The following is a 14706-nucleotide window of genomic DNA, read 5'->3' on the forward strand; positions in this document are numbered from 1 at the left end:
GTTTCGCTCTTGTTACCCAGGCTGGAGTGCAATGGCGCGATCTCGGCTCACCGCAACCTCCGCCTCCTGGGTTCAGGCAATTCTCCTGCCTCAGCCTCCTGAGTAGCTGGGATTACAGGTACGCACCACCACGCCCAGCTACCAAAATCACTTTTTAATCAATCCAATCCTCAGCAATGCTCAAAATAGGCTAAAGGGCTCTGGGGAAGAAGGCATTTCAACAGCAGAAGAGGGGAGGAAGAGGGAGAAGAGAAATGGAGAAAGAAGAAATAAGCCAGCACAAAAGAGGGGTGAGGAAGAAAGGAGACGGGTAAGAAAGAGAACAAAGTAAAAGCAAAAATCAAACAAGGGCAAAAGAACCCCCAGAGAACTCTCCAGTGGCAGGTTTTCTGGATGCTTCACTCTTCCTTATAACAAAGAAGGAAACAGGTTTCTCGGGATTTGCCACTTCCTTCCCTCTGGGGTTTTTCCCCACTATCCTCACTCCATTTGGCTGCCGGTTCCCTGGGCTGGGGCCACTGAGGCAGCAAGGAATGCCCTCAGCGGGGCCCAACACCTCAAACAGTCCCCTGGGCAGGATGGGCTTTTCCAGAGAAGTTACACACAGAGGCTGCCAGCCGCAGCTCAGGAGGGCTAGGATCTGGGCTGTGGCCATGCAAAGGTGTCCTGGACACAGTGCCAGGGTGTCAGGCACCTACCTGCTCACAACCAGTGGTCTGGGGCTGTCCTTCAACTGTGACCCTCAAACTCCTCCTCCTCAAGGGAGGGGAGGAAATAGGTGCGCCTTGGGGTCTATGGAAGCCTAAGGGAAGGTGTTTTATTTTAAATTTTCACGCAAATTTCGCATTCTACTGCAGTGCTGCCCCCAACCCTTGATTAAGTATATGTATAAAATCACACACAAGTCTGGGCAACATGGTGAAACCCCGTCTCTACAAAAAAAAAAAAAAAATTAACTGGGCATGGTGGCACATAGCTGTAGTCCAAGCTACCTGGGAGGAGGAGGTGGAGGTTGCAGTGAGCTGAGATCCCACCACTGCACTCCAGGCTGGGCGGCAGAGCAAGACCCCTGACTCAAAAACTAAATAAATAAATTTTAAAAATAAATAAAAACAGACACAGAGCAAATGACAAATCAAATGGGGTAAAATGTTAACATCAGACAAATCCTATACGGGTGGGCCCCGGACTATTTTTATATTTACAACTTTTTGTAAGCTTGAAATTGTTTCCAAATAAGTTTTTCTTTAAACCCCACAAACTGATCAAGGCTTGGATATACAATTCCGCTTGCTATTATCCCCAGGAAAAGAGGGCCCTCAATGAATCCAAGAGGAAAGAGAGAGCGCGAGCACAAGGCTGGGAAGAGGAAAGCAGGCAAGGAGGGGATGGGGGAGGGGACACGGAGGGAGAAGAAGCCCAGGCCTCAGTCACCCCACTGGACTTGAGTCTTATCTCCTGCTGCCACTGCCCTGGGCACAGGCTTATCAGCCGGTCACCTCCCTGCCTGCCCTGAAACTACTACCCCTTTTGCCCCAAACCTCAAATGGCCACAGAAAAAGGTAATCCCAGCCCCAGGGCCAGTGAGGGGACTACAGCAACACTGCAAATGGCTGGTGCTGGGGCCCAGGGTGCTTGGGTGGGCAGCTGCCACCACCCCCATCCAGACGTTCTTTGCTATGCACAGCCGACCTTAGTGCTACCTAGAAGCAGCTTCGAGTCAAGTTCCCTGGCCTGGCCTCTCTCCCTTCTCAGCACCTTCTAGGCAGGTGCTCTGGTGCCCACACAGACCCTTGACTGCAGTGAACACCTACCCTCCTGGGAGATGAGTGTCCTGGTGCTTACAGGGGGGTTGAGGGCTGACTCGGGCCCTCAGGAACCCTTTCGGCCCAGAGGCGTCTCCCTCTGGCTCCCATGGGTGTGAGCAGACCAGCAATTCCTGTGGAAACCTCCAAGGATAAGCTGGTAGGCAAAGTCTTTTTTACAGGAAAATTCTATTTTATTTTATTTTTAATTTTTTTAAGACGGGGTCTCACCATGTTGGTCAGGCTGGTCTTGAACTCCCAACCTCAGGTGATCCACCTGCCTTGGCCTCCAAAGTGCTTGGATTACAGGCGTGAGCTACCACGACCGGCCGGAAAATTCTACTTTAAAATGTAACTCGTGTAACAAACAACAGAGGCTACGGGAACATGTGGAGGAATCAGCACAAATCACCACGTGACAGAAAAACACTACCTATTAAACTGTTTTCTTATACAAAAGTAAAATTTTTAAAACAAGTTTAATTGGCAGATTTCAGCTAAAATTTCAAAGCCCCAAGATGCTTATTTGAGGCTTTTCCCTCCAACAAAATTTTTTTTCCAGGAGAATATAAAAGTTATAAATTATGCAGAGTCATCAGGGATAACTTTAAATTTAGAGAAAATCATGTCATACCAACTTGTGTAACAGAATTTGACTTAAATGTGAAATCAGGCGAACTATTCCTAACACAAAGAAATAACAAATACTCAGGGCGGTGGATGCCCCAAACACCTGGCTTGGTCATTAGCTATTCTATGCATGGGACAAAGTATCACATGGACCCCATCAATATATAAAATATCATAAAGCAATAAAAAAATCAGACTAACTTGCCAGAATTATTAGGCCAAACATACGGAATTACAGTGGAAACACATTTCTGGAACATTACCTGCTTTGGATGTGATAACAAGAATCCGATCGTCCAATGTTTTTAACGTCTTCTTGAAGCCACAAAGAGCTTCAGAAAGCTGAATTTTCATTTTCATGATCAAGTCGTGGCCTCGCCTCTGAAAGACACTATGATCCTTCTGATCAAGCACAATTATGACATCACCAGGCTCCAGCTCAGGCTCCTGATCTCCTTCTCCGTGAAATAGTATCTTTTGCCCGTCTTTCATACCTATGAGACATCATCCCTGTCTGATTAGCCACTTCTCATACAAACCATGCTTCCTTAAAGCTTCCGAAGAAGGACCAGAGTCCTTCAGGGGTCTTTATTCATCAAGTCTCCCAACCTCACCCAGGCACGAGGCAGGGAGCGGTGGCTAGGATGGCCAATGAGAAAAGAGGTCCCGCTTTCCTCGGCAAACGCGGGGCCAAGCCCAGCGTGCACAGGGAGAGGGCGACTGTGGCTCCACACGCCAGGTTTACACAGCACTCCCTGCCCCGCGCCTATGACGCCACACTGCCAGCATGGGGTCACCGCCCACTTCCTGGTGTACATGGTACATGATGGGGACAGGTCAGCCAGCCCTGTCCTCTTCTAATAAGCCAGCGTGCACACTCAAGACACAGGGTTCAGGCATGTTCAAACAGCAAGTCCTTTAATAACACCTGTGGCGGTCTGAGTGCCGTTTCTTTTACTTTTGGTCTCATCTCTGATCTAGGATATATTCATTGGAATGGAAAGCCACAGAATCATCAGGGAATACTTGCAGGACAGCTGAAATGGAAAAAGGCCTTAAAATGGTGGCATCAGGCAAAATGCATGGCAGGGGAAGGTGCTGTGTTGGGGGAATCTGGTGCAGCAGATGGGGAAATGTGGAGAAAGGGAACATGCAGCCACAAACACTTACACAAGCCCTTATGCGCAATGAGCGCGGAAGCGATCAGGAAGACACTCTCAAAGATTCGAGAGGAGTGGCCTGAGAATGTCGGGAGCTGGCAGCTAACCAACGCCAGGGCCAAGTAAGACTTTCAGAGCATCAGAAAACCTCCTAAAGAGGCGGTCTGTGAGCGCAGGGAAGTAAACCTCAGCAAGAAAACTTCGGCTGGTGACATGGAAGGGAAACAAGGCCAGGAGGGATCAAGAGAAGATGACCGGGAAACAGGAGGCCCTCACGGCACACCCGGTACGTGCTGTGAAACAGCTCACTTCCCTGACACCTAGCCTGTGTATCCCACGATTAGCACCCAGCCAGCATTTCCAGCCAGTGTGGAGCACCAGCTCAGCGCAGCCTCACCTTTTTCAACATGCACCTCGATGATCTTCTTCTCATGGATCACCTTGGCCCCGTGGCAGCTCTCGCAGCGGTCCTTGGGGTTGATGCGCTCGCCCTGGCCCTGGCACTCCACGCACACGGTCTGGATCTGCTGTACCATGCCCGGCCCGATCTGCTGGATGTGGACCTGCATCCCCCGCCCCTTGCACAGCGGGCACTTCTCCACCGAGCCCTTCTTCCCGCCAACACCTGCAGGGTTGGGGGAGGCAGGAATGAGGCCCGTGCTCTTCCCTTACCAGTGTTCCTGCTGGGCGACACGGCAGAAGGGTAGGGAACCCTCACATTGGGCGCTGGGCTTAGAATTCTATCAACAATCATAAAAAACAATGCAGAAGAGTCTGGAGGAATCCGGCCACGCAGATAACATCCAGATGTTAACAGCTGACCTCAAACGTTTGTGATTTTGGCTGTACCAATGCAAATTTATGACATTAGCTTCGTCACATGTGTTTTCTTCCACCCCTGGTGGAATCCCCGTAAGCCCACAGATGAATGAGGAGGCTGGGGCTATGGAGATCTAGAGAACACAAGCTCTGTCAACAGCGGCAGCTACCCAGCTCAGCCTGTTCCCTCTGTGGGACACGCAAGGCTGGGGTCGCCAGGCATGGCTTTTCTTGAAAACCTATATTTTTAAAAAGTTACAATAATTACATGTACATTTAGGTCAGGAGTCAGTAAGCCACGGCCAGACTGCTTGGTTTTGTAAATAAGCCCTTACGGGAACACGGGCACGTCCATTCATCCATAGACTACGATGGCAGAGTGAACGTCACGAAAGACTCCACAAACCGGAAAGCCTAAAATCTGGCGCTTTACAGAAAAAGTCTGCCAACCCCTAGCTCAGGTCAACTGTCTGCTTTTTAATTTTTAAAAATAATTGTCAACATGTCAAATAGAGGTACATCCCAAAGAAAACATTCCTTCAAGCAAAGCGCTGTGGCCCTCAAGCCACCTGGTTGCCATCTCTGCTTGACCACTGCCTTGGAAAAAAGATAACTTATTTTTTTCTAAACTATAAAACAAACATTGTTTCTGAATCTAAGGGATCAGGACTGCGAGGTTTAGTCAAAAATTAATTTTTACCTTCACATTTCTCACAAATTACATTTTTCTGGAGGGCCAATTTCTTCGTGACACCATTATATAAATCTTCAAGAGTTACAGATAACTGGTGTACAACATTCTTGCCTTACCAAGGGAGAAAAAAAATTAGTGATGATTCATAAATATAGCACTGTATGAAATACCACCCATATGACCCTTAGCTGTATGAAGTCTCCAGAGACTCAAGGCTGTGGCTGGGTCCTGCGTTCCTTCCCCTGCGGGAAGCAATGCTTCTATTACCCCAGCCCATCCTTCTGGCCCTCAGCCAATAACAAGAACTAATACCCTCTCTAGCTATGAGTTAATTACTCAGTCATTTATAGAGGCCAACAAAAAGACTTTCCACCTTTACTTTCTGAGAACAAGGGACTGGACAGGGGGAGCACCAATTGAGAGACGGAAGGCAGTATTAGCCCATGAAGCTGGTTAAGCTTGCCCATGAAAGCAGTCCTTTAGTCCTTTCTATACATGAGTATGTGACAGCCGAAGTGTCCGGATCTTTCACTGAAACTCCTCCTTGGGCATAAAGCACTTTATTTTCTGAGCCCTATTGTAACCAGCGGCCAAATGGGAATTCTCTCCTCTGCCAACATCTTGCTTCTGCAGTCAGGACAGTGGGTGTCCAGTCCTCAGGACAGGGTGTGCGCCAGTACCTGCCAGCCTATCAGGACTGACAGCATCAAGACCCTCCCTGCTGCCTGTGGAGCTCCTGCAGTCACGGAGACAAGCTGTCCTGGTTTAATGGCTGCCAACTTTGAAAGATGACTTAATTAAGGGCGTGAAGTTTTTCATCTCAAGACAGGGAGCTGGACAAGAGAATATCCAAGGCTTTAATCACACCTACACCATCAATTATATGAGCAGGCAATATGCTTAAAGGACAGGGGAAGGATTTTTCCCTAATAAACACTTTGTGATTTTCAGCAGTCTGCGTTCACAGAATTGACACCCAAGCTTTTCAAAGCTCAAAGTCAATTATGATGTGATAACAGGTAGTTCTTCATTAATCCAGGGGCCTCTCAGTGACCAAAACCACACTTAAACCCCCAGGCAGAGCTCATTTCTTCTGACTTTATCCAGAATTGTAATAACCTTGGCTATCTTTCTGGGTTCAAGGTCCAAAGCAGCCCGACAACAGTAAACTAGACTGGGAGAATGGCAGCTAGTCTATTAGCAACAATGGAGGTGGCAGCCCGCAGCCTGGCAGAAGGTGAGATGCAGAACAATTAGGAAGAGCAAACCCCGAAGTCAAAGCAGTGGCCTGGGGCCATCCAGCTAAGGGCTGAGTTCCTCATTCACCTCCTGGGATAAAGCTGTTACTAGTCATCATGCATTCGGAAAAGAAATGCAGGTCTTTACAAAGATTTCAAAACTTAAAGAGGTAAATCCCCTGAGCAGGCTGGGAAACGAGGCCACACTGCACATGGCAAGAGCACCCACCTAGAATTAGAGAGCCTGCAGCCCCGGCCAGGGTCAGGGGAAGTGGAGGGCCACAAATGACAGGGGGCAGGAGGGGAGAGGAGCACCCTCGGCAAAGGACCCCTGACAACCGCAGGAGGCGCCACTTACATCCCTCGGGACACTCTGGGACCCGACCCCAACAACAGACGAAAAGAAGGCACGATGAACTTCACCTTTTTCTCCTCTATCCACCACCCCATTTGCTCCTTCATACGGTATTTGGAGGGCACCAGATAATTACTAAATATACCAAGAGTTTCCAGGTAGCCTGGGCACTCGACAAGTGATCAACTCTTTAAAGTTAATGACCACAAAACATGGCAATACTACTTTTTTTTTTGACACAGGGTCTCACCTGTCATGCAGGCTGGAGAGCTCACTGCAGCCTCCACTTCCTGGGCTCAGGTCATCCTCCCGCCTCAGCCTCTCAAGAAGTAGCTGAGACTACAGGAATGAGTCACCATGCCTGGCTAATTTTTAATTTTTATTTTTTTGAAACGGGGTTCTCACTACATGGCCCCAGTTGGTCTTGAAATCCTGGCCTAAAGTGATCCTCCCACCTTGGCCTCCCAAAGTGCTGAGATTACAGGCATGAACCACCGTGCCTGGTCCAATCGTATCCTTTTAAAGCATGATCTACCCCGATTCCAGCAACACGTACGCTTGTGGAAACCATACAACTTATTTCTGTTTCTTTAGAAGCATTTACCTCTTCTCTCTCTAGCCATCCGTCCTCCACCACCAAAGAACATGTCGAAGATGTCCATGGGCGAAGAGAACCCGGGGCTGCCTGGGCCTCCTTCTTTAATTGCCTGTTCTCCGCCTTGGTCATAAATATCCCTTTTCTTTGGATCGGAAAGCACTTCATATGCCTGGGATATGAGTTTAAACTTTAAAAGAAAAAGAGACAGACAGAGATTTTTAAAAAGTGAGACGTTTCAGTTGTTTTGTTCAGTAGACCCAAAGAAACAGAGGTATTCTTCCCCCATCCCCTCGGACCAGCCAGTCTATACATCCTCTTCCTGGAACCTGACTTGCCCACCTATTTACTCCTCTGGTAAAGTGGGGAACACATTAAGGGACTGGTGGTAGGGACACGACAAGAATAAGGGAGAGAAGGCAGGAGAGAGGAAAAGTCTCTCCCTAATCCGACCGCACCAGACAGGAAGTCGAGTCCAGCTAGGACACCATGAGACAGTGCCGGGACTGAATCTATTACCAGATAACGCCAGGACTCCGGGTGCTACCACTGGCTCACCTCCTCCGGGGAATCATTTCACTAGTTTACTCGCATGAAATTCAACTACAGGCATCTGTGAGCACCTCAGCAGGTGCCAGACACTGTATACAAACCTATACTCCTGACCCGCCCCGAAAGCCCCCGCCCACAGGCTGCCCCATATCACAGCAACTGGCAACGCTAATCTCACCTGTCAACAAATCTGCTGACACTGCCTCCACATCTGCATTTCCAGTACCCTAAGACAGACGAAACATCCCATGTGTAACCTTCCTGCCAAAAAGTTACCACTGGAACCCAATTGTAAGAAAAGAATCAGAAAACCCAAATTGGGAGACACTCCAAAACTAAAAGATAGGAAAACCGAATACAAGAGGTGATCCTGGATCAGATCCTACATTAGAGAGTGGGAGGAAAAAAGGCTACAAAGCAGATTATTGGACCGACAGGAGAAACGTGAATCTTTGTTCTCAATGTTAAACTTCTTGAATCTGATAACTGCACTATGGTTATGTAAAACGTTGTCCTTGAGCCTAAGAGGAACACGCAGCGCTTAGGGCTGAAAGGTTGTGACACAGGTAGCTTCTTCCCCAAATCTTTAGCAAATAGTAATAATAAATAATAATGGATAAAACAAACGTGACAACTTACTTACAAGTGGTAAAGCTAGGTGGAGAATACACAGGTGTTCACTGTACCACTCATGTTTTCTGCAGGTATATGGAAAATTTGATAATAAAATCAGAATGCTAAAGCATGCAAGATCCACTCCTCCTCACCACACCGCATCCGCCCTGGCTGAAGGCACCATCTCAGGTCTGGGCCACTGCAGTGGTGTCCTCCCTGGTCTCCCACGTTCCGTCCTCACCCCAGCTTTCAGTGTTCGCCACCTGAGCCCACCAAATGTGTCAATCCGCCACTCAAATCTCTACAAGGCGGCCCACGTCACTGGGAGAAAAAGCCAGTCCTGACTTTCATCTAAAAGCCCAAGCTGGCACCTCTCTGCTTTCCTCTCCTTTGTGCCAGCTTCACCAGGCTCCCTGCTGTTCCTCAACTCTGCAGCCTGGGCCTCAGAGGCACCTCGGCCTGGGGCAGCCTGCCCACTCACCTCTTTCCAGCCTTAGCTCACAGACCACCTTCTCAGGGACGGTGGCCCAGCTTCAGTACTGCAAACCCATCGCCGACCCTCCCACCCCCACCCTGCTGTGTTTTTCTCCACACCATTAACGACCTTCTAACATGCTGCATCATCTACTGCTTATGCTGTAGCCCCACTGCAACATAGCTCCACGAAGATGGGGGGCTGTGTCCACTGCTGTCTACCTGAGCCTGGAACCATGCCCGGCACATAGAAGGCACTTGGTAAGTACCTGTTAGACGAATAGCTTGACTCTGGGAACTCAGGAATAAATAAGATAGGTCTTGGCCCTCCAGAGGCTACAGTTTAGCCCGAGAGACATATATGGATACATGGATACACAGATCCTATAACACAGCTGGCTCCACAAAACATACATGGGAAAAAAGTTCCATGAAGTAAGGAATTTGAGAGAGGGAATTTGAGGTATGAATTCCCTTGTTCTACAGATCCCTAATTGAAATCTAATCATTACTACTAATCATAGCTAATAAATAATAGCTAAAAACTGTACAATTCAGAAAATTAAGTCTTAAAAAGACATCACCATCACAGATCAGGCAGCTAGATCTTTTGATACGTTAGTTCTCATACCATTTCTGCCAAGAAGTAAGTACCATTCACTTCTGCCCCTTTCCTCAGCAGAAAACCTGATGTGCAATGTAAGGATCGGGTGCCCGCGACGGATGAGAAAGCACCTAGGCCAGGCTGCCCTAGAGAGTTTCTGCGCCTATCTGCAGCCCAGGGCTAAGCAAACAAGCTTCATGGGAATGCCCACTGGAAACACTCACCAAATACCCTGGATACTCACATGATATTTAGACTTCACAGAATTACCTAAGAATGGAAAAGGAGTGCCCAGTTGCTTGAGACATTCAGTCAAGAGGCCAGATCTGACTTCCTACCAGTAGTGGGAACCCTGGAACCTACCAGGGTTCCCACTACTGGTAGGAAGTCCACCCTCTAGGGTCCCAGCCCTCCAAAGTCTAATTCAGCTCCCAGCCTGGACCCCCTTCTCCCAGTTGGAGATGAATGCTATGACCAGCTTGCCTTTCAGACCAGTATCATTTGCCACAGAACCTTAACAGGATTATTACACAGGTGAGGAGAAAATGGCTTTCAAGACTATGTAACAACTTGGAAAAGTACTTATAGTAAAATGTCATAAGTACTTTTAATATTTAAAAGAAAATGAAGTCTACGTATCAGGATGGCCATGTGTGATCATCCTAGGGAAACCTTGCAAAGAAGCACAGAGTGGTTAGGATAATGTGTACTTGGTAGGTTTCTCTCTGTGTTCTAAGATTTCCTGTGCAGTTTGCTATCTTTTGATTTTTGAACTTGAAAATCTATTATTCAAACTAAAAGTTACAATGAAATTGACCCAAAGACCAAACTCATCTCAACAGGACACTAGCCAACAACATACCCCACATCACTGCCCCTGAAAGGGACTATTTTGCTGACCCACTACCTACCACCCATGCGTCTTGCAAAAAAAAACCAGCCACAGATAAGTACAGACTCCACAAGGAGTGCCCGACAGACTCAGGCTGCCCCAATGCTTAGCAACACGGGACAACAGGGCAAAAAACAAAGACCGGCACCTTAACAGCCTTCTCAGTTGTGCCAGGGCAAGGGAAAAGAGCCGGCATAGTCTATTTTTGAAGAGACATTAATAATACAGTGACAAACTTAGGAGAAAAAAAATTTAAAGGTTCTACCTGTGATGAAGTGGACAAGAACTACACATGACTCACATACACACTCACAAAAGGCCTGCACCGTGCACCCAGCACGGGCCAGAAGAGGAGGTATTTGTTGAATGAATGAATGAATTAGCTCTCTCTGGGGAATTTTACAGCAGAGTTTCCATAAATTGTGTCTCTAGCCTCCTTATCCCCTTTGATTTCCAATTGAAATTGCCACTCTGTTTCCAATACCCACTTCACTGCAATTTCCCTTCCAATTTATGCCTTTATAGGGCCCTCTCCTCCTTCGACATACAATTTTTTAAATGAATTTACTCAGCCAGCCAACAAGCAATTTAGCACCTACTCTGCACAGCTAGACACTCATCCCATAAGTGGCCATGGGGGCCCTGGGGGCACAGGGAAATGTAAGTTTTCCCTGCTTACATTACAGCAGGGAAAACAAGTATCAAACAAATAATCACCGTTAAAGTACGATGCGTGTTGGGCCTGTGGTTCAGTCTATGAGGCAGAGGCAGCCTCCTGGAAGACTTTTAGCTGAGAACGAGTTTTATCCGTGAAGGCAGGGGAGGAAAGTATTCCTGGCAGTGGGCACATCACAGAACCCCTCCCTCCGAGCTGAGGGGGGCCTGCCAGACCTCACTGTCATGAGCCTCATTTATGTGACACTAAGTGCCTGACTACCAATAAACATTAGTTTAAAACAAACCAGACAACCTGCCCAGACAGGTACAGGCAGGGTGAAACCTACACCTATGTAGTACAGGCCAAGTCTAATTTTCAAAAAATAAAAGCTTCAGAACAACAAAAGCACATTCATCTCAAACGGCATGCACAGAGGCAGGAGCTTCCTCTCCTGAGTGCTGAGGTTTGACCTGAAACCAGGGTTAGAAGGCCTTCCCACGTCTTTGGCCAGCCTGCTGAAATGTGAAATGAGAAGCCAGAAGCTCTCCTTAAAGGAGACTGTCAGAAGCAGACTACAATGAATTTAGAGAGCAGGTGGATGCATCACCAGCACCATTTAAACGCCAGTGCCTTTAAAAGCTACAGTAAGCCATCTAAATATAGACGAGAAGGAACACAAGTGAGTAACAGACAAACGGTCTTATAGGAAAGCATTTTAAGCTTGTGACAGCCACATTCAGCACATGTGCCTAAATATAAATATTCCATCACGGTTGCCATTCAGCCAGCCGTCCTGAAGTAGCTTTCTCTGGCTTGGAAGAACTAATGCAGACAGGTATTTTGATTCCAGCGTTGTTTCCACAGGTCTTAAATGCTACAAGGGTGATCAGTGCGGCTTCAAAAGTGGCCCAGGTGTCACTGCTATCAGCTACTCTAAAGGCCCCACCTCTCAAGACCCACGTGGATCAACCAAAGTTTTATAAGAAAATGGCAAGAAGTGAAAGAAGGAATGGGAGGGCTAGCAGGCTTTCCTTACGATGCCTCACCCTTCAATTCACCTATTCAGGTGGGTCACGAGCCTCTTTAGGGATAAAAGGCAAACTTCCTGCAAACAGGAGGGAAAAGCTTTTAACTTCAGTCCCTAATATGCAAAGCATTTTCAGTCTATGATTGGTACTTATGATCAACTGTGTCCCGTCACAGAAAACCCAGAAGATGAGTACAAGCTGATGTCAGGATGCCATGTCCATGTCCCCGTTTAATAAATAAAATGGGATTATTCACTATCTGACGCTTCTATCAGGTAGGAGGTAGTGCACAGAACAAATCCAGCTCGTCATTCTCAAGAGGCACCCGGCGTTTGTCCCAGGCACCGGCTCGAGTGAAGAACTCATCCCTAGGGTTTATGCATCAACAGAGAACATGAGCCAGTCGTCCCCAGCAAGTACACAACTCCTGTTCGTGTGCCTCAGTTTCCCGATTTGCAGGCCACCTCTCCCACAGGGAAGCCCACACACCCTGCGAGAACTGCGTTCAGCCCCCGCGCCTGCCCGACGCCCGCGTGCGGCGCGCACTGCAGGAGCTCCCCAAGCACTTGTGGAGCGAATGGAGGAAAGAAGGGGCTCGGCAGGGACTCGCGAGGGGCCCAAGACCCCTCCCCGGGCGCCCCGCGCCGCACGCCTCCTCCGCGGGCGAAGCGCCCTCCACCGACCGCGCCGCGCCCGGGGCCTCGCGCCACCCCCGCCCCGGCCTGGCCCCGCGGCGCCTGGCGACGGCCTCCCCAACAAGCGCGGCTCCGGTTCCCCGCCGCCCTGCGTGCTCCGGGCGGAGTGACCCTCGGCCCCCGGGGACCCCGGCCGCGCCCCCCGCACCTTCTCGCCCTCATCCGGGTTCTTGTCCGGGTGGTACTTGAGCGCCAGCTTCCGATAGGCCTTCTTGATCTCCTCCGGGGACGCGCTGGGCTTCACGCCCAGGATGTCATAGTACTGGGTCTCCTTCACCATCTTGTCTCTGCGGGCGCGCGGGCGAGGCCGGTCAGAGCGCCCCGGACGCCCCCGCCGGGACCCCGGCCCGCGCCCCGCCGCCCGCCCCCCGCGCCCGGCCGACCTCCGCGCCCGCCACCGCCGCACTCCAGCCACCGGCGCCTCCGCGGCGGGTTTTATTCGGCGCCGGCGGAAGCTTCCGTAAGGAGACCGTGACGCCACAAAGGCCTAGAACCTTCGCGGAGGTTCCGGCGGCGCCGCGGCGGGTTCGCGGCCCCGACCCCCGACGCCCGCCCCACGCGGCCCAGCCGCTCACCCGGACTTCTCGGGCGCCTGCTCCTCCGGCTGCCGCTCCGGCCGCCCGTCCGACTCCGCGGAGCTCCAGCTCTGACTGCCGCCCCGGGCCATGGCGGGGGCCGGAGAAGGCGGCTTCGGCCTGGAGGGCGCCCTCCGACGACCGTCCCGCCGTCCCGACGCCGCCCCCTTGCCCTTCCGCGGGTCCGTGGAGCCGGTTGGCTAGAGGGTGGGCGGCCTGGAGGGCTGTGTCGACCGGAGCCCTGCGCCGAAGGGTGGGACTGGGAGAGCTGCGCCCTGCGGTCCCCACCCGGCCTCTCCCGGGGGTGTGGCCGTTCCCTGTTGGGTCACAGTCAGGCTGTGCCCCAAGGTGCGCCTCAGATTGTTGCATTTTTGAGGGCGTTGGAGTGGGTAGGGGCCCTCTACCCCGTCATGGCCCCAAGGCTGAGGTGAACCCCTGACCTTCCAGATAAGTCGGTGCTGGCCCCAGAAGTGGACACTCGACTGCCCACCACTGGGAACCCTTAAGTCCCCCAGTAGTGAGCAAGTGATGTCCCCCAAGTCTCCCCAGGGCAGACAGCGCCCCCTCTTCTCCCAGGGGTGGGAAACCGGCTTCCCCCCTCTGCACATCATCAGCGAGCAAACACCAGGGCTGGGCCAGGCTGGTGGACCCAGCGTTATGCACTGGGGATCCCGTGGCCTGGACCCTGACAGGGCTAGGTGGCCCAGGACGCTTGCCTGGAAGGCTATAGGAATACACCTCGATTTCCTAGGCTGCTCCCAGCTTCCGATGGGTGCACAGGACTCCAGATCACAAACCGTTGCAGAAAACTGGGCGTGGAAAGCAGGCCCCAACGCTATCACAGAATTGCAGACCCCTGTCCCCCAACCCTGCCTTGGCTTCTGCCAGGGGAACACTTCGTGTGCAAGGAGGTCACCGCTCACCTCGCTGGGATCCCCTGGCCTTGTTTTAGGTTCTACCTCTCCTCCCTGTGTTCATTGGGGCCAAGAAATAACTTTTACTGTGCAAGAGAAATTCAACGGCTCGTTCTTGGGGACGTGGCTTTTTTTCTTAATTATGCCTTTTAGAGCGGAACCTCTCGGCAGAGATCTCAGAGCTGGAGGTCAGGAATTTGCTTTTGTCTAGACCTTCCCATCTGAGCCTTAGCCTCTCAACGCTTTTTTTCCATCAGCCAGACGTGGGCGTTGCCCTTGCCTGCCATTCTCAGAGGGCTCCTGTAAGGATCAAATGGGCTAAGTGTGAAGGCTCCTAGCACGGTGGGTCTCAAACCTGGCCCCTGAAAGAGATCACCTGGAATCTTCTAAAAATCCCTGTGGG

At 50.5% G+C, this 14706-nt stretch overlaps 1 protein-coding gene across 2 annotated transcripts in view; it reads right to left on the reverse strand.

Moving 5' to 3' along the window:
- DNAJA4 (DnaJ heat shock protein family (Hsp40) member A4) overlaps nucleotides 1–13697 on the reverse strand; it is a 17450-nt gene extending 3753 nt beyond the window's left edge. Inside the window, exons 1-6 of one of the 2 annotated variants that reach the window (XM_017519350.1) lie at nucleotides 13390–13697; nucleotides 12963–13101; nucleotides 7306–7486; nucleotides 5115–5219; nucleotides 3993–4220; nucleotides 2699–2929 (exon numbers count right to left, since the gene is read on the reverse strand). In XM_017519350.1, the coding sequence (XP_017374839.1) occupies nucleotides 2699–2929; nucleotides 3993–4220; nucleotides 5115–5219; nucleotides 7306–7486; nucleotides 12963–13101; nucleotides 13390–13481 (976 nt within the window). In that variant the 5' untranslated portion in view covers nucleotides 13482–13697. Of the gene's footprint in view, nucleotides 1–2698; nucleotides 2930–3992; nucleotides 4221–5114; nucleotides 5220–7305; nucleotides 7487–12962; nucleotides 13102–13197; nucleotides 13357–13389 lie in introns of those variants that run through there. The other variant, XM_017519351.2, reaches the window with a different exon arrangement.
- Nucleotides 13698–14706: the final 1009 nt, after the last annotated feature.

This window comes from Cebus imitator, unplaced genomic scaffold (genome assembly GCF_001604975.1).
Source record: "Cebus imitator isolate Cc_AM_T3 unplaced genomic scaffold, Cebus_imitator-1.0 Scaffold737, whole genome shotgun sequence".
NCBI lineage: Eukaryota > Metazoa > Chordata > Mammalia > Primates > Cebidae > Cebus > Cebus imitator.